Source organism: Labrus mixtus, chromosome 18 (assembly GCF_963584025.1).
Source record: "Labrus mixtus chromosome 18, fLabMix1.1, whole genome shotgun sequence".
NCBI classification, from domain to species: domain Eukaryota; kingdom Metazoa; phylum Chordata; class Actinopteri; order Labriformes; family Labridae; genus Labrus; species Labrus mixtus.
In genome coordinates, this window is record NC_083629.1 from 19,073,181 (window position 1) to 19,088,124 (window position 14,944).

The 14,944-nt window shown below is 38.5% G+C and overlaps 1 protein-coding gene across 1 annotated transcript; it reads right to left on the bottom strand.

Annotated features, from left to right (window-relative positions):
- Positions 1 to 4,146: 4,146 nt before the first annotated feature.
- On the bottom strand, positions 4,147 to 13,582 carry eif5a2 (eukaryotic translation initiation factor 5A2). Its single transcript, XM_061063868.1, has 5 exons — positions 13,468 to 13,582; positions 12,449 to 12,619; positions 12,214 to 12,318; positions 9,910 to 10,044; positions 4,147 to 7,557 (listed from the first exon to the last, which is right to left on the bottom strand). Exons 2-5 carry the CDS (start codon positions 12,608 to 12,610, stop codon positions 7,495 to 7,497), a joined length of 465 nt encoding a protein of 154 aa, XP_060919851.1. The 5' UTR covers positions 12,611 to 12,619; positions 13,468 to 13,582; the 3' UTR covers positions 4,147 to 7,494.
- Positions 13,583 to 14,944: the final 1,362 nt, after the last annotated feature.

A 14,944-nucleotide genomic window follows, 5' to 3' on the forward strand; every position in this document is an offset into this window, starting at 1 on the left:
CTTATTTGATATATGAACTCTTGTCAAACACAATATGTTTCAGGCTTCTTTGAATGCTGCTGGGTGGCCTGTTTTGTGACACCATTTGATTGTCTGGTATTATAAACTTAAGTATTTTTTTATTATAAACTTAAGTATTAAGACAAAGCATGACTGACAATGGTGTAAGGAAATATTTTCAGGGCAACACACTGGAAAGCTGTAACAATATGAGTCTGGACAAAATGTGCTGGCTGCCTTTAGCCAACTAGCATAAAAAAAACTAACAAGGTATTTGGTCAGAAACTTGACAATTCAACAAAATATGAACAGCAATGTAAAGTCAGAGGATCGTAAATATCATAGACTTATTATCTTGGGATCATAAGCTTCTGGTGAAATATTTTCACTGTAAAAAAAAGCCTTGTTACAAAATCTCAGTCGAGACGCATATTGTCTTTGCCAGCTGCCTTCAGCCAGTTCATATAAAAAACAAGCAAAAAATGTGTCCATACTGAGGGAGACATGGACTTTTACATACATCTCAATCGATCAAATGGTTGTTGGATTTGTTACATTGTACATTCTTGTGCCTTCACTCATCACACAAACACATAAGGAAAACCTCTCTGCTGCTCCCCTCTCAGCAGGACCGAGCAGATGAAAGGAGGACTGACCACCTCCTCCTGCCCTCCATCAGTCCTCCAAATCCTGTCAGAGGCCGTGATGAAATGCTCTTTCTCCCCACTTTTTATTTCTGAATCTGGATTCAATAACCCTACTGATCTTCAAAAACAGTCAGAACCCCCCCCCCCCCCCCCCCCTTACACATGCACACAGACATGCACATAGACTACAGGCGTATTCATCAGACACAGACTAGAAATAACCACACAGTTGCCTACAGACACTCGTTTATCATAACGACAGACTGGCACAGATGCAAAAACATGTTCAAAGTAGGAAAATAAATGTGACCTGGATTTGAATCACTTTGTAGTTGGAGTAATACAATGTCAGAATTAAAACCAAGAGAACTTTTTATTCTCTGTACTAAAATAAGTGCATATTTGTGGGTTTACTTTTCATATATTATACTTATATATACTATACTTTTTTTTTTACTCAACACAGTTTTGGACTGGTTATTGACCCTCCCAAATCTGAGGGTGGTGTGTTTGTTTTTCCTGCCTCTTTGGAAAATAACAGCATGGCAGTGTATCTTACGGGTTTAGACTGTGATATAATGATTGGGATAGTTACGTAAGGATACTTGCAATATGCTGCATTCACATATCTAATAACTTATCTTGGTCCATATAACACATTACATGGGAATATGTCATTTGAAACAACATTGATACTGTCAGGATAATGTGCTTTGTCCTATAGCTGGGAAGTAGTCACGGTCAGTTTATGTTTACCACACAAAGAAACAGGAGGCTGGATTAGGTTACATCAGAAGCCCTGAAAAGTTGTCCATTGCTCCCAAAGGCGTATATCCTAGTCAGATGATAGACGGACAGATGGGTTATGAGATTGCTCTGGTCCACTATTTTTTCATTTAATATCACTTTAAAGTTAGTCAACTCAGCAAGTTGAGCAACACATTTCTCTCAGCTTTTCTGAGTTGCTGTTCTAACTTGACGGAATGTTCTCGGGAACTTTCCATGTTGGGAACTCATTTTTACAATTATCCCGTCTGCAAATTAACTCCCTGTGTAATATTTCCAAAAGGACTTCTAAATATCCATTAGGGCACGAAAACTTTAAGCTAATCTTAGTGAAATAAAGCACAAGTAGCATAGCAGTTATGCGTGTGACCGATACGAAACAGAGGAAACTGAAGGTGGCACTTTTTGTGCTTCACACACACACATACATAAACCACACAGACAAGCACAGTTAATCCCATACAGTTTCAATAAAAGCACACGGTTCAAACTAATGCTTTGATCTGCTCTTTCTCCCCGTCTCATGCTGTTTGGAGACATAGGTCCTGCAGTTACATAACAGCCTTTATCTACACTTGGCGCTATCCCAGTGTTGATGTATGTAGCCTATGTGTGTGTTTTCCTGGACTTAGAAGAGACGCTATCAAACCTCCAATCATTCCAAACAGGTTCATGCACTCCACACATTGGGCAGGAACCCAAGCGGCTTCACCGTCTGGATAAACAGGTATGGAGAGCCGTGGAATGGCAGATTAAACCTCTGCCAATCCTCTCCACAATCCTTGCTATGATGTCCACATTGAGCCCCCTGAAAGAGTTCAGACGATTCCCAGTAAAACACTTTTTGGGGAAAGAGGCACGGGCGGTTGCTCTGTTTCGGCCTTAGAGAGAGGCCTTAATAGGTTTTGGAGACCAGAGGGACTGTAAAGTGATTCCACCTGCCTTGTTTACCTCAGTGTGTAAGTGAGCAAGTGAGAGTGTAACGGTGGGGGATGTAGAGGTTTCTGCAAATAGGAATTGGCTTTGATTGAAAAGGGATATATTTAAGTTTGACATTTCTTTCTTCATGGAGGAGCTGAATACCTCGAGCAAATCTGTCGCAGTGCCTTCTATATGCTAAAAAAAATAAACATATAAATGGCATGATTCGGAAGAGCTAAAGCCAATGAATTGAAATTCTTTCTGTTTGTAGTTGTCATTTTTTATAACTATTGATCATCTGCCTTTGTGGTCAACATCTTTAAATCACATCTACTTTATTTCTGATTTGCACTTTAGTTACCATGTGTGACACGCTTTTACTGATGTAACTTCAGAAAAAGTTGATCGTGTTTCAGTCTCATCAAAAAGGTTAATTTATTTGTGTTTTTTTGCACTTCAAATTTTAAAAAAAAGATGGAAATAAACATATAAAACACATAAAACAATATACAGTTCAAGGAGAAACTTCTCAGCGAGCAAAAATGATGCTTCACTACCACCTACTGGACAGTTGAGGTATAACAGGTTCATGTTGTGATTGCTGATAAATTGTATCTTTCAGTTATTTGACATGTCAAGTATCAATGTTTGCCAGTCATGTAAAAATGAAGCTTATGGAATACGAGGGATTGGGTCTCTTTTTGAGGACTCTTTATTTTGGAGGAAATAAGACTTGCATGTTAACAGACTTTTATCGGTTAGGGCGGCAATCGGTCTGTATGGGATCAGAGGGTCTCTGATTCAAGTCCTCTTTTAGCTAAATGTCAATAAATACATTTTCTTGATGGATTGCCGTGAACTTTGGATCAGTCATTTGTGCCACACTCAAGATCAGTGGTATTAACCTCAGTGATCGCTGACTTTTCGCAGGGGTGAGACATCAGCTTCCATGCTCTAAGAAATACTTTCAGGACACCAAAACAAATTTCACACTACATAAAAGTTAGGAATCGTTGTGTTGTGAGCCTTCACGCTTCTCCTTAGGCGAACTTTATCCCTCCCCCCCCCTTCACACAGCAGCCTCTCTCCTCCTAGCCATTTAAAGGGTCACACAATTGAAGGGTTGATTCCGATTTTTTTTTTTTTAAGAAACGAGCATTAAAAGCTCAACATCTCCTTCCAGAATCAGTTCATTTACCATAAAACTTCCATTATTAGCCCAGGCTTTTATTTACTTCTGTCTTTGATCCTGCCTTTATTTGGGACAGGCGTCAATATGAGACTTTGATTTCTTTTCAAACTTAACTCGTGCTCAAAAAAGATGGGAAAGACTATGAAATTGTAAATGTACGCAGGAAAGAATATGCATGTAGGATATCAAGAAACGTATTAAATTAATCTCTAATTTGATCTTGCTCTGTAAAACAGCATACAAACCTGTTTCATGGCCTGCACAGACATGCATTATTCTGTCTATTTTGGACAGGTTTCGTAAAGCATCTTTATTTTTTGTGCTGCTTTTGCTCCTCAAACTATTTTAACACTAAATGCATCAAGGCCTCTAATTAAGAGCTGCATTTGTAAGTCAAAACCGTGCAGCAACACCAGATAAAAGGGAGTGGGCTTAAATTGGGATGAGCTTTTATTTCAAGTGTTACGGTAACAGATCTTAACTTAATCCATACCTTTACTTCAAAAGAGGAAATGAGCAGGTTCAAATAACTCTTCATCGAAACAGAATAAGAACAAAGGAGCTAGTTGAATCTGGACAAACATACACAGACAATTGTGATTTTTTCGAGGCAGCAGCCATACTTTAATTAGAATAGAGAAGAAAGAAGCCCATGTATTTTATCTTTATGCATCAGAAGAGGCTCAAGGTCAAATTCCCCAAATAAACTGTTTCTAACAAATATCAAAAGGAAGAAGAGACCTGTGCCAATCTGTGAAACATCCTAAAAACGTTCACTAGCAAAAACAAAGGATACAGAATTACAAATTCACCTTTTCCCTGTTTTAACACAATACAATACAGGTGGTTTTAACATACAAATTTAACAGTTCCTTGCAAGACAAATAATGTAGCAGAGTTGAGAGAAAATGAGAGGTTTCTGATGGAGGTGCCAGAGAAGATGACTGAAAAGAAAAAAACTAGAAATTCTACAAAAAAAGATGGTAATTAAACAACTTGATTCTCATGTTATTATTTTCACTGTCAACGTGGTTAAAGTAACACGTCTCCTAACACTTTCTTTGAAGCCCTGAGATTATTTGCCATCAAGAATCTATGTGAAACCAACAAGGACAGGGCCATCTCTCCAATATTGTAAACATTTTTCTTTTTAATTATATCAAGAGGAAATTCCTGTATTCTTTCTCCATGTTTAAGGGGATCAACGACAAGACGCAATTGTAATAATAGCTACGTCTGAAGCGGCCAGAGGAGCTTAATAATTGGAAAAAAAACAGTGGGTAAGAAAAGGGTTAATATTCTGCCAGGCCGTGTTAGAGACATGTCACAGCCTGTCATACATATGGCTTAAGGAAGACTGTTATCTTCGTTTACAACTGTGGAGATGGAAGGGGGGGGGATAGTTTGACATTACACTGAGGGGCTAGCTATGTGTTACAGAAGCATACTTGTTTACATAATGGCATGTTTGCAACAAAAAAAGTGTTAACTGCAACTAGTTTAATATATTTGCAGCATTTCTTCAAATTGCATACGACGGGTTAACTTGAACACACTTCGGGATCAGTTTGAGAGATGATTCATGTGTTTCTGAAGACAAGCAGGACATCAAAGTGTCACCACGTGCTCCAGTTTGCCTCTGATTGTCAGCCAGAAGACAAGTTTCTACAATACTGCTTCCTTACAGAATGAGTTTGCTGGTCTAATGCTTATCTGCTCTACTTAAAGATATAAAAACTGAGAATGAGATTTACATTTAGTAAACAGTTTACAGTATAACGGCTCCAAAGTACTTGTGTTGTGCTGTTGTACTACTGGTGAAAATCTGAGCGTTGGTTAGAAAGCCAAAGCTCCTGACTTGGTGTTATTCAGGACAATACAGCACGTTTAAGAAAATGGAATGATGTGAAACAAAGGAAATGTAGTAAGATAACATTCAGTGAATTACTTTGGTGTCTTGATGGAATTAAAAAATACTTTTAAGTGGACTGAAGTCAGAACAAAAATAACAGACCGGCTGCTGTTGCACAGAGCACTCCTTGCAAGATAGACATACAGCAATACATTTCTATGTTAACATAACAAGCACTGTGATTTCACAAATTAAGTAATCTGGTTATTGTCAACTCTAGGCAATAATCTGACGTCACAAACATCATGTAAACACCTCCCTCACCCGCTGTATGAGATAAAGGGATTTCTCTGTCTTGCAGAAATTCCTTTATCCCATAAAGCAGGTATCCCATACTCTTGGCCTTGTGTTGATTCGGTTTCTACGTTTTTGTTTTTTTTACAAAGAGCACACGTTCATGAACAGATGTTGTAATAGGGAAAGTATTGCTATGACAGAGGTGTAGGAGGAGTTAAGATCATATAGCTCCTTGAAGGCCCTTTAGGCTGAAATCTAAAGCCATAATAAAAAAAATTCAAAAAAGAATCTAAGTAATTTGCACAGCGGAACAATAACTTAATTAGGCTTCTTCTGAAGAGTCGGTCCTCCTTTTTACACTGTCAGTCCAAATGGTCAGATAGAAAACCCAAGGAATAGAAAATGAAAAAGCTCAGACTGCAGCGCTTCAAAGATATTGCTAATACACTTCAAATAGTTTTACGGTTTGTATTTTGAGGGAGGTAAGAGAGGAAACTGACTACCTGCATGTGAATGCAGATTCTACAGCAACCAATAGGCATTCTGATTTCCTGAAATACCCGATGTTCCCCGACAAGTTTCTAGGCTGTATGTAAACGTAGATAACTACGACCAATCATAATTTAGTAACAATCATCCCCCCCCCAAGCTGCACAGACCCCTACCCCTCAATTGATTTTTTACAACCACCTTCCTCAACCCACAACCAAAAGTACAGCTAATTTTTAACACTCATCTATGGTTTGGTTACCAAGATCTCCAATAATAAGCTCTTGATAACCAATATTGGAATGGAGACCAAGATGTGGCAACATCTTATGAAGCTGTTTCCACCCTTTCATTCTAAGAAATCGAGTTCAGCATTGTGATGAAATATTAGCTTTCTTCAAAGCTTCAAATACAAATTGTTTTAAGACCATAATAGCAAAGGTTTGACGTTTTTTGCTCTAACAAAGTCTTTTGCTATACTTTTTTCAGCTGACAAAGGCCTCGGGTGAAAGAGAAAGTTTGATAGCATAGAGGAGAAAGTGGCCCCACCCAACCCCCCCTGCCTAGGCCTGTTATGCCCCCAGAACAGCTGAGAAGGCAGTGTTCCCCTGCTACAAAAAGCTAATCGAATTGCAACCTGGCTGGATGCAGTAGAAATCTTGTTGTGTGATCTGAGGTTGAAATGCACAGTAAATCAAATGTTGCCTTCTACATTAATTCAACTGCTAAGGCATGTGTATAAAAGTCAATTCTAAGTGTGCTTGTGTTTATGTTTGAGTTTGGAGTTGCAGAAATGTATATTCCATCATCATCAAGAAATCTTTCTCTTGTCAAGTCTACAAGAGCTGGAGCTGCTCTTGTCTAATGTCAGCCAGCAGAAATAACACATTAAGGGGGAGAATGTAAGATGCAAGCATTGTTCAGCATCTCAGCTGTAAACAAGCTTTAAAAGAACAAAAAGGAATGACTTTAAAAAGCAATGCACACAGAAAAAAAAAAGAACACATTTCCATTGTCTAAAAAGAATGTTATGAATTGCTGGAATATTTTTAAAATTCCTGGAATAATATCAGTAACCACTGCAAAGTGAAGCTTTGATGGCTAAGGGTGGATAAGGTCACTGTTTGAAGAGAATGCTAGTCGGCCCTGAGCCTAAGGTACAGCTGATGAAGCTGACCCAGTCCAGTTTCCAGATTTCATTTGACCAGCAGGGAAACTGTGTAGATGTGGGGTGAAGGCCATTAACTTTGGTGATGCTTCGAAGCCGTAGTGGATCATTGGAGTGGGAGGTCTCCAACTCTGTCCTGGACTTAAGAAGTCAAGACTTTGGTGCCGACAACTTCCTCGTCTTTTAATGCTTTCAGCACAGACACCTGAGAAGGGAAAGAAAAATATAAGCTCCGATCGGCTATTGCACCAGGGGTCACGGCTCAATAACGCGGTAAGTGGTATTATCGCAACCGCAAATTTGTTTGTGAATGAGGGGTCAGTAGCTGGTCTGCCAGCAATAATATCTAAAAAAAAAAAAAAAAAAAAAAAAAGCTCCGTCACGTCATCAACTGTTGACACCGGAATCACTTCATCTTTAGCATTTTAACCTTAAAAAAAAAAAAGCGCAAGACAGTTCGTTTTTTAAAAATATGAAGAGTGCAATTTGGCAGAATTCATAACGTGACAAGTGAGATAGAAAGCGTGTGGGCTGATGCGCTGCATTGACATCAAGAACGTCCAGACCTCACTCAGTTCTGGGCCAGTTGAGTTCTGGGACAGTGCTCGCATGCACACTGTTCTGTGGCGTAAATGTTCTTGTCTGTCACTGTGTTGTTGTTAAGAAAATAATAAAATAAGGGAAAGTCACAATAAAAGTAATCTTGCAGGTCAGTCACTATGTTCGAGGTGAGACCAATAATTGGATGCAATTCACAGAGATCTTTTTGGTGCAGATTTTACAAATTGCATCGTCTGAAAGAGCTGGATCTTTTTTCTTTTTTTTTGGCTGAAGGCCGAAATGTTCCCCAAATGGGAGAAGTTGCATGCGGTTTAGGTACCAGTGCAGTTGCCATTGTTTCCATCTGAACATGAGTTGCGGTTGCGTGCGGTTTGGCAGTTGCCTCCCATCTCTAATTCATTTCAGTGTTTACCGTGACAGCCTTATATAAAGGGGTTGTGCATCGTTTTTTTCCCCCTGATACCGGTGCCTAGATCGATAGATATTGTTTGACGGCATTAAAAAAAACACTTCATCACTACATCAACAACATGTTAGCAATTAAAATAAAATAAAAAACACTTAAATGAAGAAAAGAAAATTCACAGAACAAATTAAACCAAACCCAACTACAATAAATGAAAAATTGAGCTAATTTAACATTCAAATTAAGCTTTTTGGAGCATTTTGAGATTAGATCATGAGAAATGGGGACCTTGTTTTGATACTAAATAGGACAGTGGAATAAGCAGACTCTGTTCTTAACCTTTAGCAGCCTATAGTAGTAACAACACAGGAGTAACAAAGGAAAAATTGTTAATTTGGAAAAATGGACCTGTAAAGAATATTAATTATATAAAAATGTTTTTTGATGCATTAGTGTGTGCCTAGTTTTGCTGTCACTGCTACATCTGGAGCTAATCCTACTTGAGTTATATAAATTGTTTTAAATACATGTAGCTGGATCCCTTGGGAATTCCCAGGGCATATAAAGATATTTTGACAAATAGTGTATTCATCCTATTTTGCATTACAAATCTGAATGTGAGACGTAGCTAGCAAACAAACTAAATATTTCTATACATTCAGTGGAATAAGAAGTAACAAGAAGGCTTTTTAAAATTATTTTCACCCACTCAGTTGTTAAAAGTAAAAAAGTAAACTAGGTCTAGCTTGTTAAACTAATATGACATGTAAGAATTGTGTTGTCAAATGGTCCAGTTTAAAGCTGATTCAAGTTGTGTTCATGTTGATTCAACATGTTGTATCACCCGTTGTCTTGGGGCGCGTTGTGTCCGGTAGCGGAGCACTCAGCAACTGTTTGCCTGGCCTGAAACATGACTGACAGTAAACTTCATCTTGTAACTGATTATCATTCTCCGGTATTTCACTTTGGTCAGGTAATAATAAAGTTACACACCGAAGCAAAAAAAAAATTCCCGACATGACGGGCGGTGCACGTTGATGTTCCCTAACACAATAAAAGCCTATACACCGAGCAGACTTCATGTAGCAACTAAACTCCTCACTGTTAAATTTCGGCAGTTTCCTTTCCGCTCCTGAAGTCTGTAAGCCCACCTACCCATATCCCTGCGACATGATTGGCTGTTCGTAGTTTTTTTCCTTCTTCTCTTTAATGTGCGTTCAAGGAGCACTAGCCCCCCCCCCTCCCCTCCCCCCCCTTGGTTCCCCTGTGGTTGGATGGTGTAATTACAGGTTTAAATCTATCAAACTTTTATCGAAAATGTTTAATATTCATATTGACCAAAATTATATCGCGATAATTATTGTTATGGTTTTATCGTCCAGGCCTAGAAACAGTAAATGTATCTCCAAGTTAGGAGAGATTCTGAGTGCATTAATGCAACAGGCAAAACAGATTATTTATATCTGAATACAGATATAAGATACACCTAAAGTACCTGTCCCAATGACAGCCAGGACTATTGTCTAGAGAAGCAGTCAAGAGTTAAAGGGTACAACACTTCTAGAGTAGGAGAAAGTAAAAGACACTCACCATAAAAGTTTCACCATTACTGAATCTCTTCCTGATATCTTTGCCCACTTCATTATCTGGCACTTTGAGGTCCTCTCTGGTGTCTCCATTATCATCCATCAGGGCCAGGAAACCCTCTGCATCTAAATCACATACCTACAAATTCCATCAGACAAAGAGCAGAAAAAAAACATAAAAATTTGATGATTATCAACTCTAACAAGGAGCAAAAGCTTTTCTGTAAGTGAGTGAGTCCTGCTGTACACACATGCTCGATTTAAAGTCACAACTGAACTTCATCACACGTATGTACCTCTAAGTGGCACGGTATATAAGACTCATTGTGTTAGACCCGCCCCCCAACTGTTCCAATGTTTAGTTCAATGTACAGTTCAAATAATTGTTCAGTTATATTGACTGCTGTCATTAAAAGAAACACATAAACACCATGATACCTTTATATGTTTTTGTCTGTGTTGGTCTGCATCACCCGTCTCATTCAAAACAAATGAGGATGAACAAAACTGCCCCCAACCACTGCTTTCTCTACCTAGGAATAAACCAACTCTTTGTTTCTCCTGTTTAGCCTGTTTAACCAGTTCAAAAGGTGTATACTGTTTCACAACTGCCAAAAAGACAGCTCATCTGACTCATGCGACACACCCACTTAGCAATTAAAACACCATTTTTCTTCACACTCAATCTATAAAATAAGGTTAAATAAATGAAATCCAATGCAATATAGAAAAAGGCTGAACTACTGGTCTTAACAATGAATTAACACCTACTAGAGACCCGGCCCCGTATTCATAAATTTAGCTTAAAAAAATCAGAACGAGGACTTTTATCTTAGGAGTGATTTAGGAACATTCTCAGGGCAACTCTGAGCAAGAAAGAGACTGAGGGTGCGTTCGAATTGTCATTTTTGCTTCGGAAGGTTCCTAACTGAGTGAAATAAGATGGATGGCCATGATAAGAGCCGTTCGAATTCTATAAAAGCTAAGGAAAGGTGGGTCAATGCTTCCTTTATATAATCTCCTTTAGCTTAGGATAGCACTGGACCATCCTTTACGAAAGGAGATGAGATATGCCGCCCCACAATACCTTGCGGCCGCACCATTTAAAGCGAGTCGCACATCCGACCGTTCACGAACATTAACGATGACATAAAGGGGCTCAGATCATGTAAGGGATGAAGGGGTAAGAGACATTTTTAGCCAGATGATGTTTTATTCAACATATTGCATTCACTCAAGAATGCTTTGTGCAGTTGTACATTTGTATGCTTACAATATTATGTCTAGGCTATATCTTGCATAAATGTAACAATTCATTTCATACAATCATACTTATTTTGATGTTGATTTATGAGTGGACAGGAATGTGATGGTTTCAATTTTGTTACTTGTAGCCTATATTGCTTTTATTTCAATCCCAACCTTGTGGTAATTAGGACTACTTCACCGGCAAGAAGGCACAGGGGAAAGTTTTGGCGCTTTTAGTAGTCCATTTTGGGAACATTGTAGTTTCAACACGGCAGTCCCACGTCATTAACCTCCGCCGGCCCGTCGCATTTAATTGTCGCATAGTGGAAATGTGGTCAGATTGTCAGAGCAACGAGATCGCCTTTCTCTAAGTCCTTTATGAATTCTCCTAACATCTTTCCTTAACCTCATGACGTTTTCCCCGGGGTTAAGGTAAAGTGGATAGTGAAAGGAGATAGGAGGGACAATTGGAACGCACCCACAAACTATTATCCTAGTGATTGGTTGCACCTGTGGAGGAAACCACATGTAGAGAAAATCAACATGCCTCACTTTGCACTGAATAATGTCATAGATAGATTGAAATATCTGCACAAATCACATTTGTCTGTTCGGCCAAATTGGAGTCAAAAGATTGTTGTTCTGTTGATCATCCATCGCTGTTTTTAAAATGTTGATTGTTGTACAGTGTCCTTGTGTGTCTTGAAAGGCACTTATAAATAAAAAATTTATTATTATCCTGTTCTGTTTGGAGAACATTTCTCCATTTTTCTCCTAAAAGTCCTCCTCACTAATCCTAACTGTTTTACACCTTAGGAGCTCTCTTAAGGGCTAAGACACTTTGTGAATAACTTTTATCTTTACAATGATCTAGTCTTAACTTTGAGGGGAAATTCTAAGAATTATTTTAGAATTTTGTCACTAGGAGCAACTCTTAGTGCTTAGGAGACTTTGTGAAAACGGCCCCAGGGATATAATTATGGGTTTCTAGGACCTAGGACCAAACTTGTAGCCACAGTGCCTCTGGGTTTTAAGAAGACAATAAAGAGTGACATCTCACCTGATAGTCTCTCCTTGTTACATTTGGGACATCCATGTTATGGGTAGAGGGGCAGATATCTTCAAACTTCTTCTGGGTAAACAGGTGAATTCCAACGAGGTGAACCTGAGAAAACCCCAAGGGATACGATCATGCCTCAGGGAAACCATGTATTTGAAGTAACTTCAGAGAATGTGCCTTAAGCATGGCGCGCGCACACACACATTGCTTAAGAGAACACATGAGGAGGTTTTACCTTAGCATGCCCATGCTTGCCAGTCTTAGAGGTAGACATTTCCACGATCTTACAGGGATTTCCTTTGATCATAACAAGGCCGTTCTTCCTCAAGGCAGAGCACTGAATTGGGTAAGTATTGGAGGCCCCGGAATCCGCAGTGGTGAAATCCTCATCTGCCATGACTGTAGGCTGTTGTCACCAGGAAAGAACATAACATGTGACTAACAGTAGCTTCCTAAAATTATTTAAGAATTGAAATACTGATATATTAAGTTTGTAACTGTGCAACACTTAATTAAAACAAAACACAGGGCTCAAGAGTGCAACCAGTTTCCAAACAGCTGCCAGAAATCAATGGGGTTGAACACCTTGTCCTGGAAAAGTTTTGCATACGTGGTCATGCTTAAACTTCTTTCACAGAAGTCAACAGTGTCGGGCTGTAAAAAGCAGTATAACCAATGACCTCAAATCAGAGAAAAGGGGGCGACTAGAAAAGTGCCATTTTCTGCTCATAATGCATATTTTCCAGCTCATACTATAAACTATAATACAATCGGCCATTAGCATCTAAAGCTAATGCATACGAGACGTCATCGTTTCAGAACGCCGTTCGCACGTTGTCCGATATAACTACGCCAGCTAACTTCTTGGATTACTGCCTCTTTTAATTATCTAAAAATAGTCCCTTAGCCTAGAAAGCTAGCAAACCTTATAAAAGTAGCGTTAAAAGAAAGGTTCACCGGCAACTTTAGCTTGAGCCAGTGAGCTAGCTTTCCCCCCCTCGTGAATGTTCCCAGTCATCGTTAGCTTCCTAGCATGCTAACACGACCCACACCCATTGACAGTTAGCCGACGGTTAGCTTTAAGTAGCGCCGTCCCGCCGTTTAAAGAAGTTATTTATTAACAACGCAGACTACAAATAACCCCCCGTAATCAATATACATTCGGAAAGACGCCCCATCCGTCGATAATACTCGGTTATTTAACGTTATTCCCGTGTTAAAATGTGACTTGAAAAGCCTCCGTGTTAAGCTTACCTTGTGTCTCGCTTCAGACCGAAGAGGGAGAGTCACTTCGGGTTCGTAAAGCTTTTGTTATGCAGGAGGAGCCGACGGGGCAGGTACAAGCTGTGTGACGTAGTGCTGTCATGGTAATGAGCACTGCCATTACCATGACAACATGACAGCGTACGTTGTCGTGACTGTCAACGTATGTTCAAATCGTAGACTGTAAACATTAAGGTTCCAAATGTTTTTAGTTAGTTATTAAAGATGTAAAGTCTTTCTAAACAGTATGTTAATTAAATCATGGTTATAACAAACGGTGAAGATAAGTAGGCTAGTTTTGTTCAGGTATTTTTGAATTAGTACAAGAAGTCAAAGTCAACTTTATTGTCAATTTTCAAAATATGCCAGACATACAGTGGAATCGATATTGCGTTTGTCTCCGTCCCACGGTGCAATACAACCAAAATAAGGTAAAATAAGGTAAAATAAGATAAGGTAAAATAGATAAAATAAAATTAGGTAAAATAAGATGAATAATATTTACAGTAATAAATTCTAAAATGTGCAAAAGGTACAAAACAAAATGGTAAATAAAATAAAATAACATTTAAAGAAAAAGTTGTGCAATATGTGCAATGTGCAGTAAACTGAGTGTACTTTTGAATAGAAAATTTACTAGAATATTATTACTCTGGTAATAAGTCCTTCTTCAAATTCAGATTTAATATTTTATACTATAGCTACAACATAACATGATTTAATATAATATTATAACATACCATGCATCTTGTTTGTACGGAACCCTGAAGTCCCCAAAAAGTTATATACAGTATAACTATATCATAGACTGTATAATTATTTACAGTCATGATATACTAGGCTAGTTATAGCCTCCTTTTGTAAAGCACTTTGTGACTCTGCTCTTGAAAGGTGCTATATCAATAAAAGTTATCCCTCTGCACCTTTAAGAAAAAGCTAAAGACCCAGCTCTTTCATGAATACCTACTAACTTAATGATGATGGTCTCGATATCATTGATGATGATGATGGTTGTGACGATGGTTTTTGTTTGATAACGATGACTTATAAGATGGTTTCTATACTGATCAGAGCTCTCAAGAACTGCAGTCAATGTTGTGCTTTGCCTCTGGTCACTTCCTGTCAGCACCTGTGTGTCCAATCAGACTCAAAGCTGATCGTTTGCTCTTACTGACATTGTTCCCTTTTTTTTCTAGATCCTTGCTTGTGTTGTACTTACTCTCTGATGTACATTGCTTTGGATAAAAGCGTCTGCTAAGTGAATTGTAGAATTGTAGACTATTGTAAAACATTATACCGTATGTTTATACTGTGTCTTTATTAATGCTTCCATCTAAAGTTACTGCTTTATTTCCTTGAATTGCTCATATGGCTCTTATTTTTGTTCCAATTCTAATTTTACTAGCCTATACTATAATTATTATAATGTATTTACGTGTTTCTTTTGCTCTCACCTCTTGTATTGGTT